The sequence below is a fragment of the Notolepis coatsorum genome, assembly GCF_963971535.1.
Source record: "Notolepis coatsorum genome assembly, chromosome: 4".
NCBI classification, from domain to species: Eukaryota; Metazoa; Chordata; class Actinopteri; order Aulopiformes; family Paralepididae; genus Notolepis; species Notolepis coatsorum.
The window spans coordinates 3,165,879-3,187,265 of NC_140168.1; the positions used below are offsets into that span (position 1 = coordinate 3,165,879).

At 42.8% G+C, this 21,387-nt stretch overlaps 1 protein-coding gene and 1 long non-coding RNA gene across 2 annotated transcripts in view; one reads left to right on the forward strand and one right to left on the reverse strand.

Annotated features, from left to right (window-relative positions):
- The first annotated feature begins 34 nt into the window (after nucleotides 1–34).
- Nucleotides 35–2,860, forward strand: LOC311227147. The gene is made up of 4 exons (XR_014619575.1): nucleotides 35–171; nucleotides 866–900; nucleotides 1,660–1,695; nucleotides 2,489–2,860. It is a non-coding gene; the product is annotated as an uncharacterized lncRNA (long non-coding RNA).
- Nucleotides 2,861–11,200: 8,340 nt separating this feature from the next.
- usp19 (ubiquitin specific peptidase 19) overlaps nucleotides 11,201–21,387 on the reverse strand; it is a 99,887-nt gene continuing 89,700 nt past the window's right edge. Inside the window, exons 26-27 of the mRNA XM_084313311.1 lie at nucleotides 19,761–20,033; nucleotides 11,201–13,200 (exon numbers count right to left, since the gene is read on the reverse strand). Of these exons, the coding sequence (XP_084169437.1) occupies nucleotides 13,060–13,200; nucleotides 19,761–20,033 (414 nt within the window). The 3' untranslated portion in view covers nucleotides 11,201–13,059. The remainder of the gene's footprint in view (nucleotides 13,201–19,760; nucleotides 20,034–21,387) is intronic.

A 21,387-nucleotide genomic window follows, 5' to 3' on the forward strand; every position in this document is an offset into this window, starting at 1 on the left:
CCAGACCCGGAAGCGGCGCGCGCATGTTTCCCGGGAGGAAGACAACGAGCACGTGGTTTTGATGAAGAGATAAAAGTGCCCGCGGCCCCGCAGCCTCACTACTAGTCTTTCCCTCGTGTAGTGTTGTCGCGAGTAGTTGTCTCTGGAAGAATAATATGTGCTGCTCACCTGGTATGTGTTTTTTAATCGATTCATTTATTTGTATTCATAGCTCCTTCTCAAGTCGAAGATTGCGTACCATTATTTATCTTGCCTATACAATACCGCATTTCCACGATGTAACGTTATGTCCGGGGTGCGTGCATGCTTGACGCCATGTCTTAACCTACGGGCTAAATTGCCTTTTTATTGGTCACACACTTGTGTTTAAAATGAATAACAAGGTTGGTGCTCTTAAATAAATACAATATGTAGTGTATGGACCTATACTACTTGGCGAAGTAGTACTGTACACCCCCGTGACACACTGTATTATGGGCTCACTAACGAAACAAGACCACTCTTTCGACTGTCTATCTGTATGTCATGTATGTTACGATGAATTGAAAATGGGGGACCCTGATGTAAACAAGACTAAAGTCTTTCTCTGGTCTGCATCCCCTTAACAATTGTATGTATTGAGCTGTACTGTACTGTACCCATTCTGCAATCTGTTAATAAAGTTTTCATTCATTCATTCATTTGACCGTCTTTGAACCACATCTGTTGCCGCAGTCAAACCTGATATGATGATTTGCTAGTCCGTGTTTCACCTGATCCTCATGATTACACTTAACTACGCTGATGGGTTTGACTGGATTCACACATTAAGCCAAAGTTGTGAAGTTATTATAACCGACTAAAATCAAGTATTCTCTGTTTTTAGGGATGGGCAGTCTTGATTTGATCAAGTGTAATAAGGTAAGAATTTATTGACTTATTTATGGTTTAACTTCAGGCTATATTTGACCCACTCTGTTGCTTGGTGTGTCACATTGCTGGTTCTCGCCAGTCCGTGAATATTTTAGGCAACCAACTTGTGTTTAGCGTTTCTCTGATTGGCCAATACGCCCATGTGACCACGGCAGCGCGAGAGAGCGGCTCCGCTCTGCTGCTGCCGCGGGGGCGTGGCTAGACGCAAGTTGGGCGTGGTTAGACACAAGTTGGTTGCCTTTAATATTTAGGCGTCCTGGCTGCTTAATGTAGCATTGATGATGATGATTTTTATTTCAGACTCGAGGTCCATATTACACACATACAAAACAAGAATACAATAACAAAAGAAACGAGGCCAACAACATAGATTAAAATACATAAAAGGCATCTGATCGGTTCCAATGTTTCCACAAATCAGGAGTACCTTGTATGTATCACTTCGATTTACATCCCTAATGGCACCTATATATCTTGTTTTTTGACTAATGTTGGTGTGATTTTACAGTCCCGAAAGGTGCTAGATGGGATGCAGTTGGTAGTAACGGCCATATATTACATTTCCGACCGCCTTTGGAGCACATCTGTTGCCGCAGTCAAACCCGATATGATGATTTGCTAGTCCGTGTTTCACCTGATCCTCATGATTACACTTAACTACGCTGATGGGTTTGACTGGATTCACACATTAAGCCAAAGTTGTGAAGTTATTATAACCGACTAAAATCAAGTCTTCTCTGTTTTTAGGGATGGAAAGTCTTGGATTTGATCAAGTGTAATGAGGTAAGAATTTTTTATTGACTTATCGTTTAACTTCATGGCGCTATATTTGACCCCCTCTGTTGCTTGGTGTGTCACATTGCTGGTTCTCGCCAGTTCTGGCTGCTTTGCTCGCTTCATATCACAGCCGGGCAAAAATTAACATGGAATGAAATTAACTTTAAATATCCATTTGAAGTTATGACCATTCCAACAACTTCGGTGTTTTGACTAAATAAGTGCGTCTGCATTTTATGTTTAGGTAATGTAAAATGCTTCCGGAGTAAGTAAAATAAAATTACTTGACAATGCCGTCGTCTGGGCTGGGAGATATGTAAGGGATAACTCGGTGTTTTAAACGTAGTGAAGGTCAATTATTTTGCGACAATGACCGAGTAGGCTATACATTATCCCGCTTATTACATGGCTAACTTACTAACAATATACCTAATTCATTTTACATCGACTCGCAACACTGGTTAACTTCTGGCTGCGTTCTGGCTCCGCTCGTCGCTCCGCCCCGTCATCGCCGGCAGCAGAACACAGAGTGTCTAATTGCACTGAAACAGTTTGTCAGTGGGCTTGATTGCGAACAGCTGCGCACTGCGGTCATTATTGAAAAAACAGCGGTCATTATTGAAAAATAATGACCGCTGTCGGGGGGCTATTGGCCAATCACAAGCAAGCATTTCGGCGAATGTGAAAACGCCTTTTAATTTGCCCAGCTGTGATATGAAGCAGATGGGGGGGGGGGGGGGGGGTAATTTAAACGAATATGTGGTAGCCTCTATCAACTAACGTGAGTTTCTGTTTCTAGGTATCTGTGACTCCATTTTGAAGAACTGGTGTAAACGTGGACGATTTTCATTTTAAAGCACTACCAGTACCTACTTGTATGTACAATATATTTGAATAAACGTTCATTTGAAAAGTGTTAGAATTGATTCATGTACAATGATTACTGTGAGAATTAGGATCTGATCTGATGGTACCTGTGTTTTATTTGTATTATATATATTTTATGTCTGGTATGATTATGGCTTAGCCATTTGTTCTGTCACACTTGTACACATATCTTGAGACATGCACATATACACATCTGAGACATGCATACACAATTTACACTCATACACATCTGAGACGCATACACATAATCTGAGACACACACACACTCATGTCTCAGACACATTCTCTCACACCCTTGGAGACTAATAGCGTCCCATTAGAAGTGCAGCATTATGTTTCCATTACAGATGGAGGTTGACATCATGTAAGCAAGAGTTGGAACTATTTTCTCCTGCCTTTTATACATGTATATATTATTAGTTTGTGTTTAGTCATTTGTCTTTGTATGTCTATAAAGAACTGAAATAAATGTAGTTGTGCAAAAAATTTGACGTGTAAACTACATGGAGTGGGGTATTTGTACTAGGAATAACACTTGTGTTTGCATCTCTAAATTTCAGACTAGTCACTGTAGACCAGGGGTGTCCAACCTTTTTTGAACCAAGATCTACTTTTTTATTTACCACCTAGCCCGAGAGCTACCAGCCAAAATTGTATATTGTAAGCCGTCATTTGAGGCTTTATAAAAGCAGCATAATGAACACAAATATGTCAGTGCCGAGTCCGACCTCATCTTAAATAACAAACAGCATTGCTTGTTGTAGTTAACAAGGAGAGGAAGAGTTGATTTAGCAAAAAAAAAAAATTATTTTTTTTATTTTTTATAATCACATTTTATTAATCAAGATCTACTTGAAATCAGCCCGCGATCTACCTCGATCGCGATCGACTGGTTGGGCACCACTGCTGTAGACCATAGATCCAGTTTGCAGACCCCTAATGGCTATACTGACTAGGTTACCTTGCCCTAGATCTCATTTGGTCCTCAGATCAGCGCACTAACGTACTGATGAGGGGCCTGGGGCAGAGGGTCTCTGCTAAACCTCATCCTGTAAGTTCATTTTTTACCCAGGGACAGTGCACATTAATCAACATCGGTTTCCACATCAATGTAAATGCATGTCTTTATAGTACAGGTAGCTAAGCTGTTGATCAAACTTCTTGATCTCAGTGAGTGGTTATTGATTTGAAAATCCAAGTATGTGCAATACCTAACTGGACACTACACTATTTGTGTAATGAAATTAATGCCGTCAGAACTACATTAACTGCCTACTGCTAGACTCCTTGAATTCTCTGCATCAGACTAAATCATATTGTAAAAGAGGCCAGATGGGCTGCAAAGTATAACCATGTGACTATAAATAGCCATTTCAGAGTGTTATGGTGTGGGCCTGGTCTTGCATGCAGTGAGTAAATGCATGGCTGTTGTGAAAATGGTCATTTTTTTTTAAAATTATTATTCAAGAGTGAATGCTATCCATCACCAGAAAGTACTGAACCAACTCTTGACTTAAAATCTTTTAGATGGTTTGAAAACGATAACAGACTTAAGGTTCTTGTCTTATCTACTTGTTAATGTCTAGGTACAATCTGAAGCAAAGGTCTTTATTGCAAAGTAGTTTTCACATGCAAGGAATTTGATTTGGTCGTTTTCAGTGCAACATTAACGAACAGACCAAAAAAATGAAGGCTAGGGCGGCTGATTTGCGCAGTCGGCAAGGCACTCGCCTCTAACGCAGGAGACGCTGGGTTCGAGCCCAGCTCTCGGCGTTGCTACCGGCTGGCCGGTCATTCATACTAACACAATTGGCAAGTGTTAGACTCGGGCATTAAAGCGTTCAGTCTTGGGACGGATATCCGTCCATTTGATTTGGAGATTCCGTCATTTGATTCGGCGTCGTGACGGATTTTAACCTGAGCCAATCGGAGGCGTCCAATATCAATTTTTTTTCCCTACCGCGGCCGCACCAAATGAATAAATAAAATAAGAATATGACTTGGCCAGAAAAAAAGCAGTCAGGAGAATTTTTTTTGCTTTAATCCCTGGTTAGAGGGTGGGGATTTGACAGCGACTCCTACAGTCTGTTTTGGTGACGCCGGTGCGACGGAAGCAGGAAGTGACGGGGGCAGCGTGAGCCTCCCACGTGTTATTCGCCACAGAGTTCGAGCTGCTGCGGCGAAAAGATGCGACAGGCTGCCTCGTGTACCGGAGGGGACGCGTGAATACTTTCCCTAAGGGGGTTGTCGGTTTGCGCAATCTGATTGGCCACTGATGTTTCTGGTCATGTGACATGTGCGGCCATCGTGTGACGGCAAGTTCTTTTACCGGTTAAGCTTAGGCACTCTTTCGAAGTTGGTTAAGGTTAGAGTTTGTCTTAGAGCAGGGCGATAGAACACCAGCCCTGATTCCAAACTAACCTTAACCAACTTCGAAAGTCGCCTAAGCTTAACCAGTGATAAACTAGGCGTTAGGTAGTTTGCTGGCTGTTAGACCCGGAAATTTGGCACAGAACTTGCCGTCACACGATTGGCGCACATGTCACATGACCAGAAACGTCAGTGGCCAATCAGATCACGCAAACCGAACGCGGACGTACAACCACCTTAGGGAAAGTATTCACGCGGAGGGGACAAGTGATGCAAGGCTTCTGCCCTCACTACAACCGACCTGTGGGAGGCATAGTCTAGCAACGTTCAAGACAGGGGAGGGAAGAATTAAATTGGGAGGGGAGAAAAAGTGGATACAAAAGAAATTAAGGCTAAAGTGGTTATTCAGAGGTGCATTGTGGACCAACATTTTAGAACAATCTAAGAACCACTCAACCAAGTGATCTTACACAACAAATATCATCTGTTTTCTTTGGCTGTACATAAGGCTGAGCTCCTAGTGTCTGCTTAAAATACAAAACAAGAATTATATTTACATGCTTGCTCAACATACCACTTGTACATTCACTAATAGAAAATGGATAACATGTGCATGGTTGTATAATGCATTTTGAATTTTTAAATAACTTTAGAACAGTGATGACCAATAATCCCATAAACAAAAGTAACAGATGAATCTTTCTTTGTGGCTGTACATGAGGCCCTGCAGAGATGCTAGTGTTGTCTTAAAATACATGGGTATACAATAATTATATTAATGGGTAACATTATGTACAGAGTTAAATTACCAGTCAGATTAAATAACGGTCTCATTCACCAAGGATTTATGACAAAAAGGGCTTTCTCTTAGGGCCATTTGAGACCATTTTGGGATTCACCAACCGTCCCAATAAAACATAATTAATATTATATTATAATATATTGTCTATATTCATGTCTTGCCCAAAAAGGTCTCAATTGGCCCTAAGAGAAAGCCCTTTTTGTCGTAAGTCTGTTGGAGAATGAGACCCATTGCCCCCTCATAATGGAGGATAATTGGCTAAGAGATACGCATTTGCTCAATTTGTGTAATGTAAGACCTCATTCACAGGAAGTAATGGGTTTTGGACAGAAGTCCCTCGAGGTCTAAAGTTCCGCCCTGCCACTTAAAGGTAGGATCTGTAATGTTGTCAAACAGCGACCTTTCTAGTCAAAAGAGCCCCTCTTGGTATTATGATTTGTTTACATTGTGGTACAGGGGAGAGGTTGCTACTGCTGGCCACACCTGGGCCTCTAACGAGAGGTCTGGAGAACTCCAGCCCACACCTCGGCCTCTAACGAGAGGTCTGGAGAACTCCAGCCCACACGTCGGAGCTCGAGGCACCATCTGCTCTTAGATTTATAACTCGTGATGGTTACGACAGTCATCATTGCATCCTGTTTAAAGTTTGATAAGTCTGTATCTTTAAGGTCATGGAGAATTGCCACAGATCACAATGATGCTAGATTGGAATTATTGTCCTTATCTGACCTGCTCAAACGATTGGTCCCATGTGTTCAGTCTGAACTTGGTAAATCTGCCTTTTTCCCTCTTTTTTTTATGCACAAACAATCAATACTCTATATCCTATGGACAAATAAAAAACATGACCACAAGCCTCCATACCTTACCGTATGTAACTTTTTAATTTAATTTGATCTCTTTGGTTTTTTTCTTCCCACCTGTGTTTTGTCCTATTTATGCAAATGTGTTTTTCCTTTTATATGTACTTGGAATTGTTGAACTTGTAATGTCGATGACATTGCAAATGAGGTTGAAACCTCAATGTTAATTCCAAGAATAAATAAAGGTTTCAATCAATCAGACCAAAACAAAAAAGTTAACAAAACACAATACCAAGTGGGGCTCTTTTGCCCAGAGATCGCTGTTTGGCAGCATTTCAGATCCTACCGCTAATGTAACTGCAGATATACTGCGCAGTTCCCCACAGACACCCATTGTAAGATTATTTAAAGCACAGGCCCTAGCAGTGATTAAGCATTACATCACACGCAGGAGTGGTTTGTGACCAATAAACCATGCCTAGGGGTGGTTGTTAGGCCCGAGGCGCAGCCGAGGGTCGTTAGACCCCCCTAGGCATGGTTTATTGGTCACAAATCACGACTGCACGTGGTGTAAAGCTTTTATACAACTGCCAGATTCATCCAACCTTATTTCTATACAATAAACACACATTAATCGAAGATTTATTGAAAAAACCATCCGCCAGAAAAAGTAGTTCCCACAACTCCATGTGGAAGCAGCTTGAAGTGCATCCAACCAAACTAACACATCCAACTGTGTATTATTGGAATGATTGAGAGAAGTTGCCTCATGTGGAAGCAGCTTGAAGTGCATCCAACCAACTAACACATCCAACTGTGTATTATTGGAATGATTGATTGAAAATTTATTAAAACGTTTTCTTTGCCCTATAGGAAAAAAACGTTTTCTTCGCCCTATTTTTTTATTTATTTCTTTTAGCCTAAACTTAACCAGTTGGAAACCAGGGGTACAGTAATAAAATTAGCAATCAACCAATCAATCAATTCAATAGACCATGCTCACTTAAAACAGCGCTGCTTCTCTCTCAGTCTGACTCCCCCGCTGTTGCAGACAGGAGTGTGTGTGTGTGTGTGTGTGTGTGTGTCACAGTGTGTGTGTGCGTGTGTGTATGTGTGTGTGTGTGTGTGTGTGTGTGTGTGTGTGTATGTGTGTGTGTGTGTTTGTGGGTACGCCAGCGTCGGACAGTGTGAGAGAGAACGCTGCAAGAAAGTAGGAAGGAAGAAATTTAAATCAATCAATTAATCTATCAATCAATCCGCGATTTTTCTTTTGTTCTAGATTGAGTCAAGACCCATCAATTACATCATCCAACATTGTTTAAAATACTAACACATTCCCCTTGACAGAATCGCTTCATATTTAGTCGTTATGGTGCTTTCAACATAACCATTTGATCTCCGCGATCCTGTTTTCTCCCGGAGTGAGCCGGGGAGGGTTATGTGATTTGGTTGTGGGCGGGTCCTGAGCCCAGGACCGTGGATTGTTACCAATAAAGACGTGTGAATGGCCAATCAGAATCGAGAAATTTGCATGCCGTTGTATAATATAGCTTAGCTCATAATAGTGTTCAATCGTTATATACTGATATGATTATAATTGCTTATGATGCTTTGCAATGCTGAGGTAAACTGAAAGAATGTATAAAAGATGTTACATTACACTCAGATCTAGTATGTTGAGCTAGATTAGAATGTATTTCTTCAGAATAGCCTGACACTAAGAATAGCATTCATCCATTAGACCTGTACATCAAAAATCAAGGTTACAATGTGTGTTAGACTTTGGCTTTTAAATGAACCAAAGTTATTCTTTCGTAATGTTTGTGCTTCCCTAATAATTTGGCTATTACAATACAGATCCAAGCAAAGCACTGACTTTGACCTCTAACAGAGACACAATACTGTATGATTACATTACATCTCTTTATGATGAGCACATTCACAACAATACACTATTTACAAATTAAAATACTGCTGGTTAACCACACACAGATCCAAATTGGTGTTGTAAATACACCCGCAGTTCGGCCCGTCCGAGACTTGTTTGTTTAATGTTATCGTCACGTTCCTTTATTAAACTGGATGGAACAAATGGAATCTTGTCTGGGACGGACCGAACTGCGGGTGTATTTACAAACAGTGTATGTGTGCAGGACCGTTTATTATAGAGGCGCTGTCTACTAGCATATTCTCTATGCTCGACTCCGCAGGTCTGATTTTATCCAGCGTCTGCATGTTCAACACATAGACATATATAAAGGCTAGATGACTCACCCGCGCTGCTGGCTAATGGAGACCGATGTTGCCACGTGGCGGCCATCTTGTCACAGGCAGCACGCTCACTCATAACATGAATGTCTACGGTGCATGTACTATTGAAATAACCATAGCTTGCTCGATTTTCAAACGGTTTGGTTTGTTCTAAACGTCAGAGATGTAGTTATCACACTGCATACTTACAATGGACTTTCATATGAAAATAACTTCAACATGTCCAAGAATCATGAATCATAGACATGTTAATAACATTTGTAAATAAACCAAACCGTTTGTAAATCGGTTGAAAATTGAGCAAGCTATGGTTATTTCAATCGTACATGCGACATTCATGTTATGAGTGGGCGACGTGCTGCCTGTGACAAGATGGCCGCCGGTGAACCACGCCGGAGACTCCGCCTTGCACCATCTAGTTATATATATATCTATGGTTCCACATGCCGTCTCACACATGTTCCGCCGCGGAGCACTCTGACGCATGAACCCAAGTTGATTCATAGATATAGCTCCGGTTCAGCTCACAGCGTTAGCCCCATTGCTAGTGGACGTGGACCCCACGTCTTTTGAGTCCCACGCTATTGTCTTTGCTGGTGAACCGGCCCTTCTTGGTCCCCGACGGGTCCATGGAAGTGCCCTCGTACACAGGCGAGCCATGAAGGCCAAGCCGTCCTGTCGGATGTAGGACTTCCCGGCGAAGGTGTAGAGGATGGGGTTGGCGCAGCTGCTGATGAAGGCCAGCGCTGAGGTGATGGCGCGCGGCTCGACCGCCAGATGGTGGTTAGCCTGTCCAGAGGGGAAAGGGTTAATGCCCCCCGTCAGGGTGTGTGGTGTTTTTATTCAGTTGTGGTGTCAAATGAACAGTGGTGGAAGAAGTACACAGTTCCTTTACTTAAGTAAAAGTAGAAATACCCAGATAAAGGAGTGCTCGTAAAAGTCCTCCATTCAAATTCGACTTAAGTAAAAGTAGAGAAGTATTTGCTATTGAAAGCTGCTGGTCACGTGTGTTGTGACGTAGACACCGAGTGTGTGCATGTTAGGCTTGGGGGGGGGGGAAACAACATGCACTTAGTTAGAATCACCACCAGAAAGGCTTTCGAAAATAGTGAAATGCCACGTGACGTTGGCCTCAATATTTTCAAAACAAAATAATGAGAAAAAAGGTTATGAAATGAACAAGAATGTGATACACAATATGTAATAAAAACGGAGCTCAACGCATACATGTGATCAGTAGAAATCCGTTTGTTTCCCAATACCACCAAACATCTCAAAACAAGCTAGTCAGACTACTGCTTGACCTGACTCCTAGAACCCACCTCACCCCTGCCCACTTTGACAACCTAGGATGGCTTAGAGTAGACGACAGAGTACAGCAACTTGCAATGGGCCTGGTCTACAAGATACACTATACGACTAAGGTACCCATGTACATGTCAAAATACTTCCCAAAGGTCAGTGAATACCACGACCACAACACCAGAGGGAGCTCCACAAATCATATTAAACCCAGATTCGGCTCAAACAAAGGACTAAACACGTTTTGCAATTATGCCACATCAATGTGGAACGCCCTACCCACAGCTGTAAAGGAATGTGATTTGAATCACTACCCACTTTCAAAAACACTCTCAAAGAACACCTACGGGAGACTGCAATTCGAAACTGGCCCCTACAAATGTCCTAACCCAGTTGTACAGTAAATGACCAAGTATGGCTTTGTCAGTATTCCAATGTAGTGCCCCCCCCCCCAATGTACAGCCCCCCCCCCCACCCAACCTCCTCCAATGTACAGTTTCTACGTCAAATGTATATACACTCTTTTTCTGAACACTTTTTGTATCTCAAACAGTACTGTATTTGTCATAAATGTATAGATGTAGCAGTACTGTCTATCTGTATGTCGTGTGTGTCATATATGTTATGATGCATTGAAAATGGGGGACCCTGATGTAAACAAGACGAAAGTCTTTCTCTGGTCTGCATCCCCTTAACAATTGTATGTATTGAGCTGTACTGTACTGTACCCATTCTGCAATCTGTTAATAAAATGTTCAATCAATCAACCCATTCTGCAATACGTTAATAAAGTTTTCAATCAATCAATTCATTCGTTTTCTCCCTCCCTCCTTCTCACGAGCTCCATGTAACGCGGAAGTGCAGTGGGCACTTTGGTTGTTTATTTCCTCCTTCTGCTGCTTTTATTCCTCGTCGCCAGTGTACAACAGGGCAGCAGGGAAGACGAGCGCCACCTACCGGTGCGGCGAGGAACTGGGAAACACTTGGGAAACTTTTATTTATTCATTTTTTTTTAATTATAAACACGGGTTCCTCGACCAGTGCAGTCTCAGAACGAGTGTGCTATTGAGTCGTATTATAACGTGTTAAAGTGTACTAAAAAAGCAAGACTAGCAGGGATTTAGCCCAAGACACTGCAACGGCACAGAAAAGCACCCCCAGATTTCAAGCGCGTCTCAAAAAAAGGTTTTATTTATATTAACCATTTATATCGTATTCACAGCAGCATTCTTTATTGATCCCCACTTTATATATGCAGTCCAATACAAATGAAGGGCAGGGAGGGTTGTACAAGACTATCCACTCAAACGGAAACAAAGAAATGTAGCTAACTTGGAAAGTGAGAACAATCATTATACTAGAGGGTGGGGGGGGGGCTACTGTGTGTATGGACAGACATGCAGTCATGCACATTTCAGTGTCTACCAAGCCGTTCATCTTCATCAAAGATCGCATCCACAGGGTTGAATAACTAACCAAGTAAAAAAAAATATATAATTAAAATAACAAAAATAAAACTAGAGAAACCAAACAAAAGGTGGTGTGTGAAGCAGACAGAAAGACAATAAACACATGTCTTCTGTGTATAAACAAGGGAAACAAAAACATCTGGTCTGCATCCATCAAACATTACTTTCTTCTTCTTTTACATCAATTGCTACAACTTCAGTCCAGGACAGGTTACAGAATAATCAAGTTACAAACATGTCAGACCAGGTTATACCTCGATGGGAAGTAGAAAACAAAAGTAAATTTAAAAACAAACAAACAAACAAGCATTTACACACACACACAAAGAAAACACTCATTTCCACTCACACTCCCCAAATTCGCTTCATTCGCCATTATTTCCCCTAAATAAATCAACCCCCATAGCTTGTTCCAGAACTTTTGCCAAGAGGTGAAAGAAGGGGGGGGGGGGGGGGGTCCCCGCTCTGGTCTAGGTTAGCAGTACATCTTTAACCCTTTCACTGCAGCACTACCAAAACGGTTAACCCTTTCACTGCGACGACACACAGAAGAGGTTAACCATTTCACTGCCACACGACAGCCGGTTAAACCCTTTCACTGCCACACGACAGAAGGTTAACCCTTTAGAGATAGTAAAGGGTTAACCTTCTGTCACGTGGCAGTGAAAGGGTTAAACTCGAGATTAAGCCCCCCCCCAAAAAAAAGGTGCATTTAGTATAAGTGAGCAACCCAACGTACTCACCGATCAATTAATTCAATTGGGTTTGAAAACTCGAGATCTCTCCGCGTTTATATACACACAACCGCTTTACGACGAGCCGTGACTCGGGGGGGGGGAGACCGGGGCGCGCCCCTGCTTCTGTGCGTGCACGGTTACTACGGTAACGTACGCGATGCACGGACACCGCTTTATTAAGTCCATATCAACGGGCCAATATACGTGTATACATATCAATACAATGTGTGCCAGGTTATCAGTATCGGGTCTGCTGTGGGGTTCCGACTGGTACTAGAATCCACAACGTGCATCCCGAGGTCACCGCGACCTCGTCCCCAACCGTTTAACCCTCGCACCGCCCCCCTACAGGTGTCCACATGATTAGTAAGCACTGAAGTGTCTCTTAATTAAAGCTCCATTGCATTCACTACCACCACACTACCAAAGGGGTTAACCCTTTCACCGCGACACTACAGAAGCTTTAACACCTTTTCACCGCCACACGGGCAAAAGGGTTAACCCTTTCACTACCACACTACAACCGTGTCTGTAGTGTGGTAGTGACGGGGTTAACCGTGTCTGTAGTGTGGTAGTGAAAGGGTTACGCTGTGTTGGTAGCTCCTCCTCCTCCTGGAGCTGCTGGTTGGTTGGTTGGTTGGTAGGCCTCCGTCTCCTGGGACCAGACAGAACCCCCCTGGGAGCTTCTAGTGTCTTCGGCTCCCCGGTAGTCCGTTTTGGGGGGGGGGTTAATCCACCTCCTCCATGTTGCTGTAGGACGGAGCGCCGCACTCCCCGGAATGACCGAAGAGGTCGGAGGGCACCTCGGGGTTGAGCGTAGAGGGTCCTTCGGGGTCCAGGTCTGCCCCGTAGAGTGCCTGGCTAGAAGCCTGTAAAATAAACCAGTGTTATAATAAAAGAAAAAATCATGCTATTTTGTTTGATTCTCGTTTTTTTTTCTTGAATAAAAAAAAAAAAAAAAAAATAAGGTTTCTTATCTTACCTCCAAGACAAACGATAGGAAATGACATGTTATACCAGCGTGACACACCGCACCACATGCAGACATTCACCAGTCAACATTCATTCCTAGTTGTAGATGTGTAAAGGATGGAAATAATGACGTTCATTGCCACAATACATGGGGTTGACGGTTTTATTTTCAAAAGCAGTTTACAAGGCTTCATATTGGATAGCAGCATTGCGAGAGAGAGAGAGAGAGAGAGAGAGAGGGAGAGAGAGAGAGAGAGCGGTACCTATACAGGTCATTGCAATGAAATAAACCCCATTTCCTACTCATCTTTTCAAATTCAGCGACTAATCTTAGGGCATTTCACCTATAATATAGTGTTGTTGATTTTCAAAGGTTCCTTATTGCCATTTTCTTTAGTCCACAAAATATTTGGTTATAATGCGTGGCTTTGTTTTATTAATAATGTACTAAGTATATAGAAGAACTTACTACTTTTTGACTATTTCTATTTTTACTAACATTTCCCTCCATACATTTTTAGGATGTCACTTCTTCAGCTACATAATTTCACCGAGCTGTAATTAAAAAACACAAGGATTCTGCATCACATGACTACTTAAAAATACATTAAAAAAAATAACTCACTATCCCGTGAACCAAATACATTCGTGCGAGAACGTTTACAGCTTTGGGATGCGAGACTGCAAAATAAACAAGTGTTATTTTTGAGATTATACATTAAAATGAAATGACAACCGTCTATATTTATTTCTATAGAGCAGGGTTTCTCAAAACGTTTCTGGAGGCCCACGGTGAGTTAACCCTTTCACTGCCACACTACAGGTTAACCCTTTACTATCACACTACCGACGGTTATGAAAGGGTTAACCTGGTTTTGTGCGGCAGTGAAAGGGTTAAGGTGTAAATGCATGCGTTGTATTTGGTCCAGTTCCAATAGTTTTAAACCAACCTGCAACGTCACACAGTACTTTGCTTGTAGGAAGGTGAAACAGCGCCCCCCCCTGGGCTGAGCTGTCAAGTGAGGAATGACAGCTTGTTGACAGGTTGCTAAGCTACAGGTAGCATGGCAACTAGGCCTCTCACGAGTTGTGTATGACTCGAGAGATGCCAACTCGTGAGACCGATTACATAGTAATTGCAGGTACTGTAGGTTAGCTAGCGATTTCAGCCTTTTTTTTGTGAGATGGAAAGTTTGACCTCAAGTTAAATGTTAAAAGTTCTCTAACTAACTCTAATGTTGGGTCCCTGAATTAGCCCTCAGTCATCAAGACTTTGAAAACGCCTGCTATTAGAGAATATATACAAACAAAGTCATTGTTATCCTTTATTTAAAATATATATATACTGTATACTGTAGTTGCTGGCATCTAATTACTCTAGCATTTCATATAGAATTCATAAAACTTAGCAATGCACATTTAGTCAACAAGGGAAAGCCTCTGCATTTAACCATTTCACTACAACACTACAGAAGGTTAACCCTTTCACTACAACACTACAGAAGGTTAACCTTTCACTACCACACTACAGAAGGTTAACCGTCTGTAGTGTGGTAGTGAAAGGGTTAACCTTATGTAGTGTGGTTGTGAAAGGGTTAACCATTTGTCATGTGGCAGTCAAAGGGTTAACCATTTGGTAGTGTGGCAGTGAAAGGGTTAAACAATTGAAGACAGATCTAATAACAGAGTAGACAGACCACCATGGTAAGTGAATGGAGAAATACATAACACTAAAGATAAAACAACAAAACAAACATTAGACATTTTATGTCGAGTAAAATGACAATTTACTGCATTTTGAGTGAGAGAAGTGAGTTTCTAAAAGATATCTAAAAATCAATCACAATCTCTGCTAATAGGCTGGGGAAATGGTTTGTTTGATTACAAAATTGTCCCAGTTTTGACCAAAACGAACCGTTCTGTGTGTCGTCGGTAATTTTGACCAGTAGAAAAATGCTATTTTTAATCTAGATTAATGACAGAAAATTGTGAGATTAATTAGTAAAACATTTCTAATCTATTGACAGCACTAGTAATTTCACATTGTGTGCTAAAAGAAAGTGCCGAGAACAACATCCAAATAGATGTCCGTCGCTCACCGATGAAAAGGTGCATTTGCACCAAATTTCACATGGAGGTTCAAAAACACCTAAATACAACTTTCCGTGTTGACAAAACAATAATTCTCTGGTAAACTATGCAGTTATTCAACAAGTATTATGATTAGTAATAATAACAATTAGTGAATCAACCCCTCTTCGGACAGACTTTGAGGTCATCTTAAAATATCCAGACAATTTTCTAAAATCTACCTGGTCGATGCTGACCCTGACGTTTAAACCAATACCCTGGAGACGTCACATTCTGTCACTGAAGCGGAGGAGCATTCCGAGTACAAGACAGTTCATACTACATGAGAAACATCTGAGACTACATCAACTTCCCAGGTTAATGTATATTTAAAAGAACACGCCAACATTTTGGGAAACTAGCTTACCGCCTTCTCCAGAGAGAGAGACAAGAAGGTAGATAGCTTTCTACTGAACGCACAGAGAGGAAACCGGTATCTATCGTCTTGTCTCTCTCTGGAGAAGACGGAAAGCTAATTTCCCAAAATGTTGGCCTGTTCCTTTAAAGCAGACAGATGTGGGCAAATCAACAACCACACCAACAGCAGGGTGGAAAAGATGGTCCATTAGCAGGTCTAGGTCTCAAAGCGTTAACGCGGGGGGAAACCGCAGCAAGAGAATGATTGCAGACGGGCTGTACTGTACAGTACAGTACATTAGTGATTCCATTAGTGAACTTAACCAAACTGTCAAAAAGGGAATGTAAAGCCATTTCAGCTGTTCTATATGGTAATTACTAGAAGAATAGGATGTGTCATGACCGTGGAGAACGGAATGAACTGTAACCTTTCAAAACACCAGAACTGCTTTAAAGGAACACGCCAACATTTTGGTAAATTAGCTCACCGTCTTCTCCAGAGAGAAGATAGAGACCAGTCTCCTCTCTGTGCGTTCAGTAAAAAGCTATCTGGCTGCACGTTAGCCTAGCTTAGCACAATGAATGGAAGCGGACAGTGCCGGTTAGCCTAGGCATTGTCCAACTAACACCTCTCCCGAAGGCTAACCGGCACTGTCCGCTTCCATTCATTGTGCTAAGCTAGGCTAACGTGCAGCCAGATAGCTTTCTACTGAACGCACACAGAGAGGAAACTGGTCTCTATCTTCTTGTCTCTCTCTGGAGAAGACGGTGAGCTGATTTCCCCAAAAGTTGGCGTGTTCCTCTAACACATGTATCGTCAACATGTGGAACCACAATACCACATCCATGAACAGGACACGATATATGACCTTTAAACAAACGTTGGTACATTCAGAGGTGGACGGCGACTGCTGCCTAATGGTCATTGTTCAACCCAGACAGTGTTTACATTGTTCAACCCAGACAGTGTTTACATTGTTCAACCCAGACAGTGTTTACATTGTTCAACCCAGACAGTGTTTACATTGTTCAACCCAGACAGTGTTTACATTGTTCAACCCAGACAGTGTTTACATTGTTCAACCCAGACGTGTTTGTTGACATTGTTCAACCCAGACGTGTTGACATTGCATCACCCCTGCTTCTCAGAATCATAAAAAAGAAACAGACTCAAAAGTTCATTCCGACACCTTTCAATTCTCAATCGGCTATGGCTTGTAAATATTAAATAGAAATAATCTAGTACGCAGCATCACGAAACACATAAATAAGAACCAGTGACATTATGGAAAGATTAAAACGAATATCAATAAATAATAAGATTAAAAAAAGAATAAGGAAAAAAAAAGAAGGAATAAAATTCATACAATAAACGTTCACAATGCGTATAACATTTAGAGTCAAACTACAGCGCAAAACACAAAACTAAAGAAAAGAAAAATGCTTAAAACATCAAGGCTCATCATTATTCAAATGCTCTACTCGAGGAGAAGGCAACAACAACTTCAGCGACTTCGGGTTATTGAGAAGCGCTATATAAATTAAATGAATTATTATTATTATTATTAACAACAACACAACGCTCACTGGCCACACAAAGAAAACCGGGCTTCACACCAGAGATCTCCTAATATTACTGCACTAGATATCTGTTCAGTGGTTGCCATTATAGAAGACCACTCTCTTTGATTTATTTAAATTAAGTAGCACAGGGTTTTCCAAGCAATTCCCATTTTTACAGTATGCAGCAACAGTGGAGCAGCACGCATAAGAAGAAGAAGAAAGAGGTCTTCTATAAGGACTATAACTGCTGACCTGCAGTCGCTCGTGCAAAACATAGCCATGTAATTTTTGTAATTAAAGTTACCGCTAATTAACGTAGTCAAGTTCCCTCTTTGATTAAAAGCTGTGGAGGTTCCCCCCCCCCCCCCCCCCCCCGAGGTCTCTGTTCACACACCTCCTCTTCCCTCACCCCCTACCCTTCATCTTCCTCACCTCCGCGACCCAAACCACTTTTTTTTTTTTATCCACTTTTTCTCCCATTTTTCTATATTTTCTCCCATCCCAATTTCGTATCATCCAATTCAACCCTCCCCTGTCACGAACGCTGTTTCTTGCCTCCCACAAGCCGGCTGCAATGTGGACTAAGTCATACATAGCACAAGTCCCCTCCGGTACTTGAGGTAACAGCAGTCGCATCTTTTCACCTGCGCAGCTCGATCTCTCAGTGGCGAGGAGTAACGCGTGGGAGGCTCACGCTGCCCCCGACACTTCCTGATTCTACTGCGCAGGCGCACCAACCGACCTGTAGGAGTCGCTGTCCACAACGCCCGATCCCCACCCATCAGTTTCCCACCCTCTAATACTGCCAATTGTATTAGTACGGACGACCAGCCAAACTGAAAACAATGTGGAGAGCTGGATTCGAACATGCGAACCCAGCGTCTCCACATTGGTGGCGAGTGCCTTGCCCACTACACCACCTAGCCGCCCGCGACCCAAACCACCTTTTGTTATATCCACCCCCCCCCCCCCCCCACAACCCCCACCTTCCCAGAAAGCTTAAAAGAAGCAAAGCTCACAGAATTGGAGAGGATCTTCATCGTGCTCGCGGGGGCGGAGAAGAGAGAGACCTTCATCCGACTCCTAAAACCTGAATTTATATTGTTCAGTGTTGTATCGACTATCGACACTTTTAACAATGAATTCTATATAAAGCATGAAGATCTGACCGCACGCATAATTAACCCCTACTGCTCCGACCACAAAGCCTTTACATGAACTGTGTGAGTAGATATTTGCATCGTTGATCGCCTGCATTGCTTTTTACTAGGGCTGTCAATAAAATTAACGCTTTAACTCTGGAGATTAATTTAAATTCTTTAAAGCGTTAAAAAAAAAGAATCTAGATTAATCTATGGAGTGAACATTTTTCAATATAATATACGAAAGCGGTCTAGCTGAGTCAATGTTGATGGTTTTGTTGAACATTTTGTATTTCACAGGAGAGAAAGTAAGCTATAAAGAAAGCTATTAATTAAAATAGTCTTTGAATCTTTGTGTTGATTTTACATTAATTCCATGATTTTACTCAAGTAAATATCTGTTACAAGCTTCGGTCTTACTCTTAAGTAGAAAAATGCTATTTTTAATCTAGATTAATTACGGAAAATGGTGAGATTAATTTGTAAAAAAAAAAAAAATATTATCTATTGACGGACTACTTTTTACCCTTTTTCTTATTCTCTGCATTACTTTTATTCTATCTATTCTAACTAACACAATAAAACACGCCCTCCAGACCAACACGCCCTCCAGACCAACACGCCCTCCAGACCAACACGCCCTCCAGAGCAACACGAATACTGGAGACGCTGGGTTCGCCTGTTCGAGCCCAGCGCTCCACATTGCTTTCAGTTTAGCTGGTCGTCCGTACTAATACACATTGGCCGTATTAGGGGGTGGGAAACTGATGGGTGGGGATCGGGCGCTGTGGACAGCGACTCCTACAGGTCGGTTGGTGCGCCTGCGCAGTAGAATCAGGAAGCGATGGGGGCGGCGCCCCTCCAAAGCGCAGACCCCTGACGCTGAAAGATCGCGCCGCGCAGGTGGAAAGATGCGACGGCTGCTACCTCGAGTATCGGAGGGGACTTGTGCTATGTATGACTTAGTCCACATTGCAGCCGGCTTGTGGGAGGCAAGAAACAGCGTTCGAGACAGGGGAGGGTTGAATTCGATGATACGAAATTGGGATGGGAGAAAAAGTGGATAAAAAAATAAAAATAACTACCGTATTTTATCATGGATGAACAAAACTTTCAATGCGAATGGTTGATTTGAATTCCGAGGACTTTTAAATTGTCTGTTTTCAAGGAATTCCTTGACTTTTTTTTATAAAAAGAATAAAGCACTTTAAGCACTTCAAGGACCTGGTGCGACCCCTCTGCCCTCAGCCCCAGGTGGCTCTGACCAGTAGCGGGTAAACCAGGTTGAGCAGCAGGGCAAACAGGGCCGCCAGCGTGCCCACGACAAAGTATCGCACGCAGTCGTCGTCGGGGTAATCCGACGTCCTTTGCCTGCTGCTGCGTCGCCGGCGCGCGCTGTGCCCCTCCTCCTCCTCCTCCTCCTCTTCCCTCCCCGTCGGTGCCGCTTGTCGCCGCCGCGGCCCGGTGCGGAAGAGGCCGCGGGGGCCTTCGTCTGGCCCCTCCTCTTCCTCCTCCAGTTCTTGCCATATTAGAGAGGCCTGCGATTGGCGGGAAACCTGTGTCAGCTTCTGGGAAAAGGCGTGATCTGACACAACAACTCTGATGCACAATGACGACAGGATCGCTACGACCCCGGTTTCTCGGTATGATGGGCATGGTTTTTGAAAAAAAATAAAGAAAGAAAGAAACACAGGCTGATCCTTACTACCAGGCTGATCAGCCCTCCTCCCCCCACATTTCATTTCACACGATATAACTTCCAACGAGCATTTTCACACACGTCGGACGACATGCCAAAGCAGGACGCTGTGGGTCTGAGTTCTACGTTGGTCTCCGTTGCTCCCGAGAAACAATTCAACGGGGGATTGTTTAAAGTACCGTATGAACTGAATCTTATTGAACTGCTTATATTTCCTTCCGCTACATCTACTAGCTACAGACAGCGCGCCTTCAGTCGTTGGACAGCGAGAGGACGGCTCCGACGCTCGCCTGACACATCGTCATGTAACTTGAGAACGAGGCACGACGCATTTGGTCGAGTGAGGCGGCGTTTGAACGGCAACAAATACAACTTTGGAACGGTATTATTATATATGTTCGGCGAAAAATGCAGGCCGAGCCGCTAGACGCTCGCAAAGTGTCGTGCCTTGCGTGTATACGTCCCCCCCCCCCCCCCCCCACCTCTTAAGAGGTTAAACGGAAAGAAAAAGGTGCCTTAGTTTAAAACTGGAACGAAGAGAATCCCTCGCCCCTCTATCGCTTTTTTTCTTGGGGGATAAATAAAGAAACAAGATCCTCTAGCGGGGGGCCGGGAGCGCTCTCTCTCTCTCTCTCTGAACACACGTGACCCTCCTCAGCGGGGGTCCCTTCATGTGGCTTAATGAAGCGCACCGTGCTGACGGCTGCACGACGATCCTATCCAAGGAGGGAGGGGAACAAAAGCTTGTTGCATCGTTTCATAACCTCTTTCATCGTTTCATAACCTCTTTCGTCATTTCGTAACCTCTTTCGTCGTTTCGTAACCTCTTTCATCGTTTTGTAACCTCTTTCATAGTTTCGTAACCTCTTTCATAGTTTCGTAACCTCTTTCATAGTTTCGTAACCTCTTTCGTCGTTTCGTAACCTCTTTCATAGTTTCGTAACCTCTTTCATAGTTTCGTAACCTCTTTCATAGTTTCGTAACCTCTTTCGTCGTTTCGTAACCTCTTTCGTCGTTTCGTAACCTCTTTCATCGTTTCAAAAGACTTTGATTTGATTGGTCTGCTCGCTGACATCGGCTCTTTGTGTCGGGTTGTTCTGTAATGAAAGTGCTCAACTAAGCAACATTCAACATTGAAATGAAATGAATTTTGAAATGAGTCTCTCCAGACATGACTTTGACTTTACAATTTC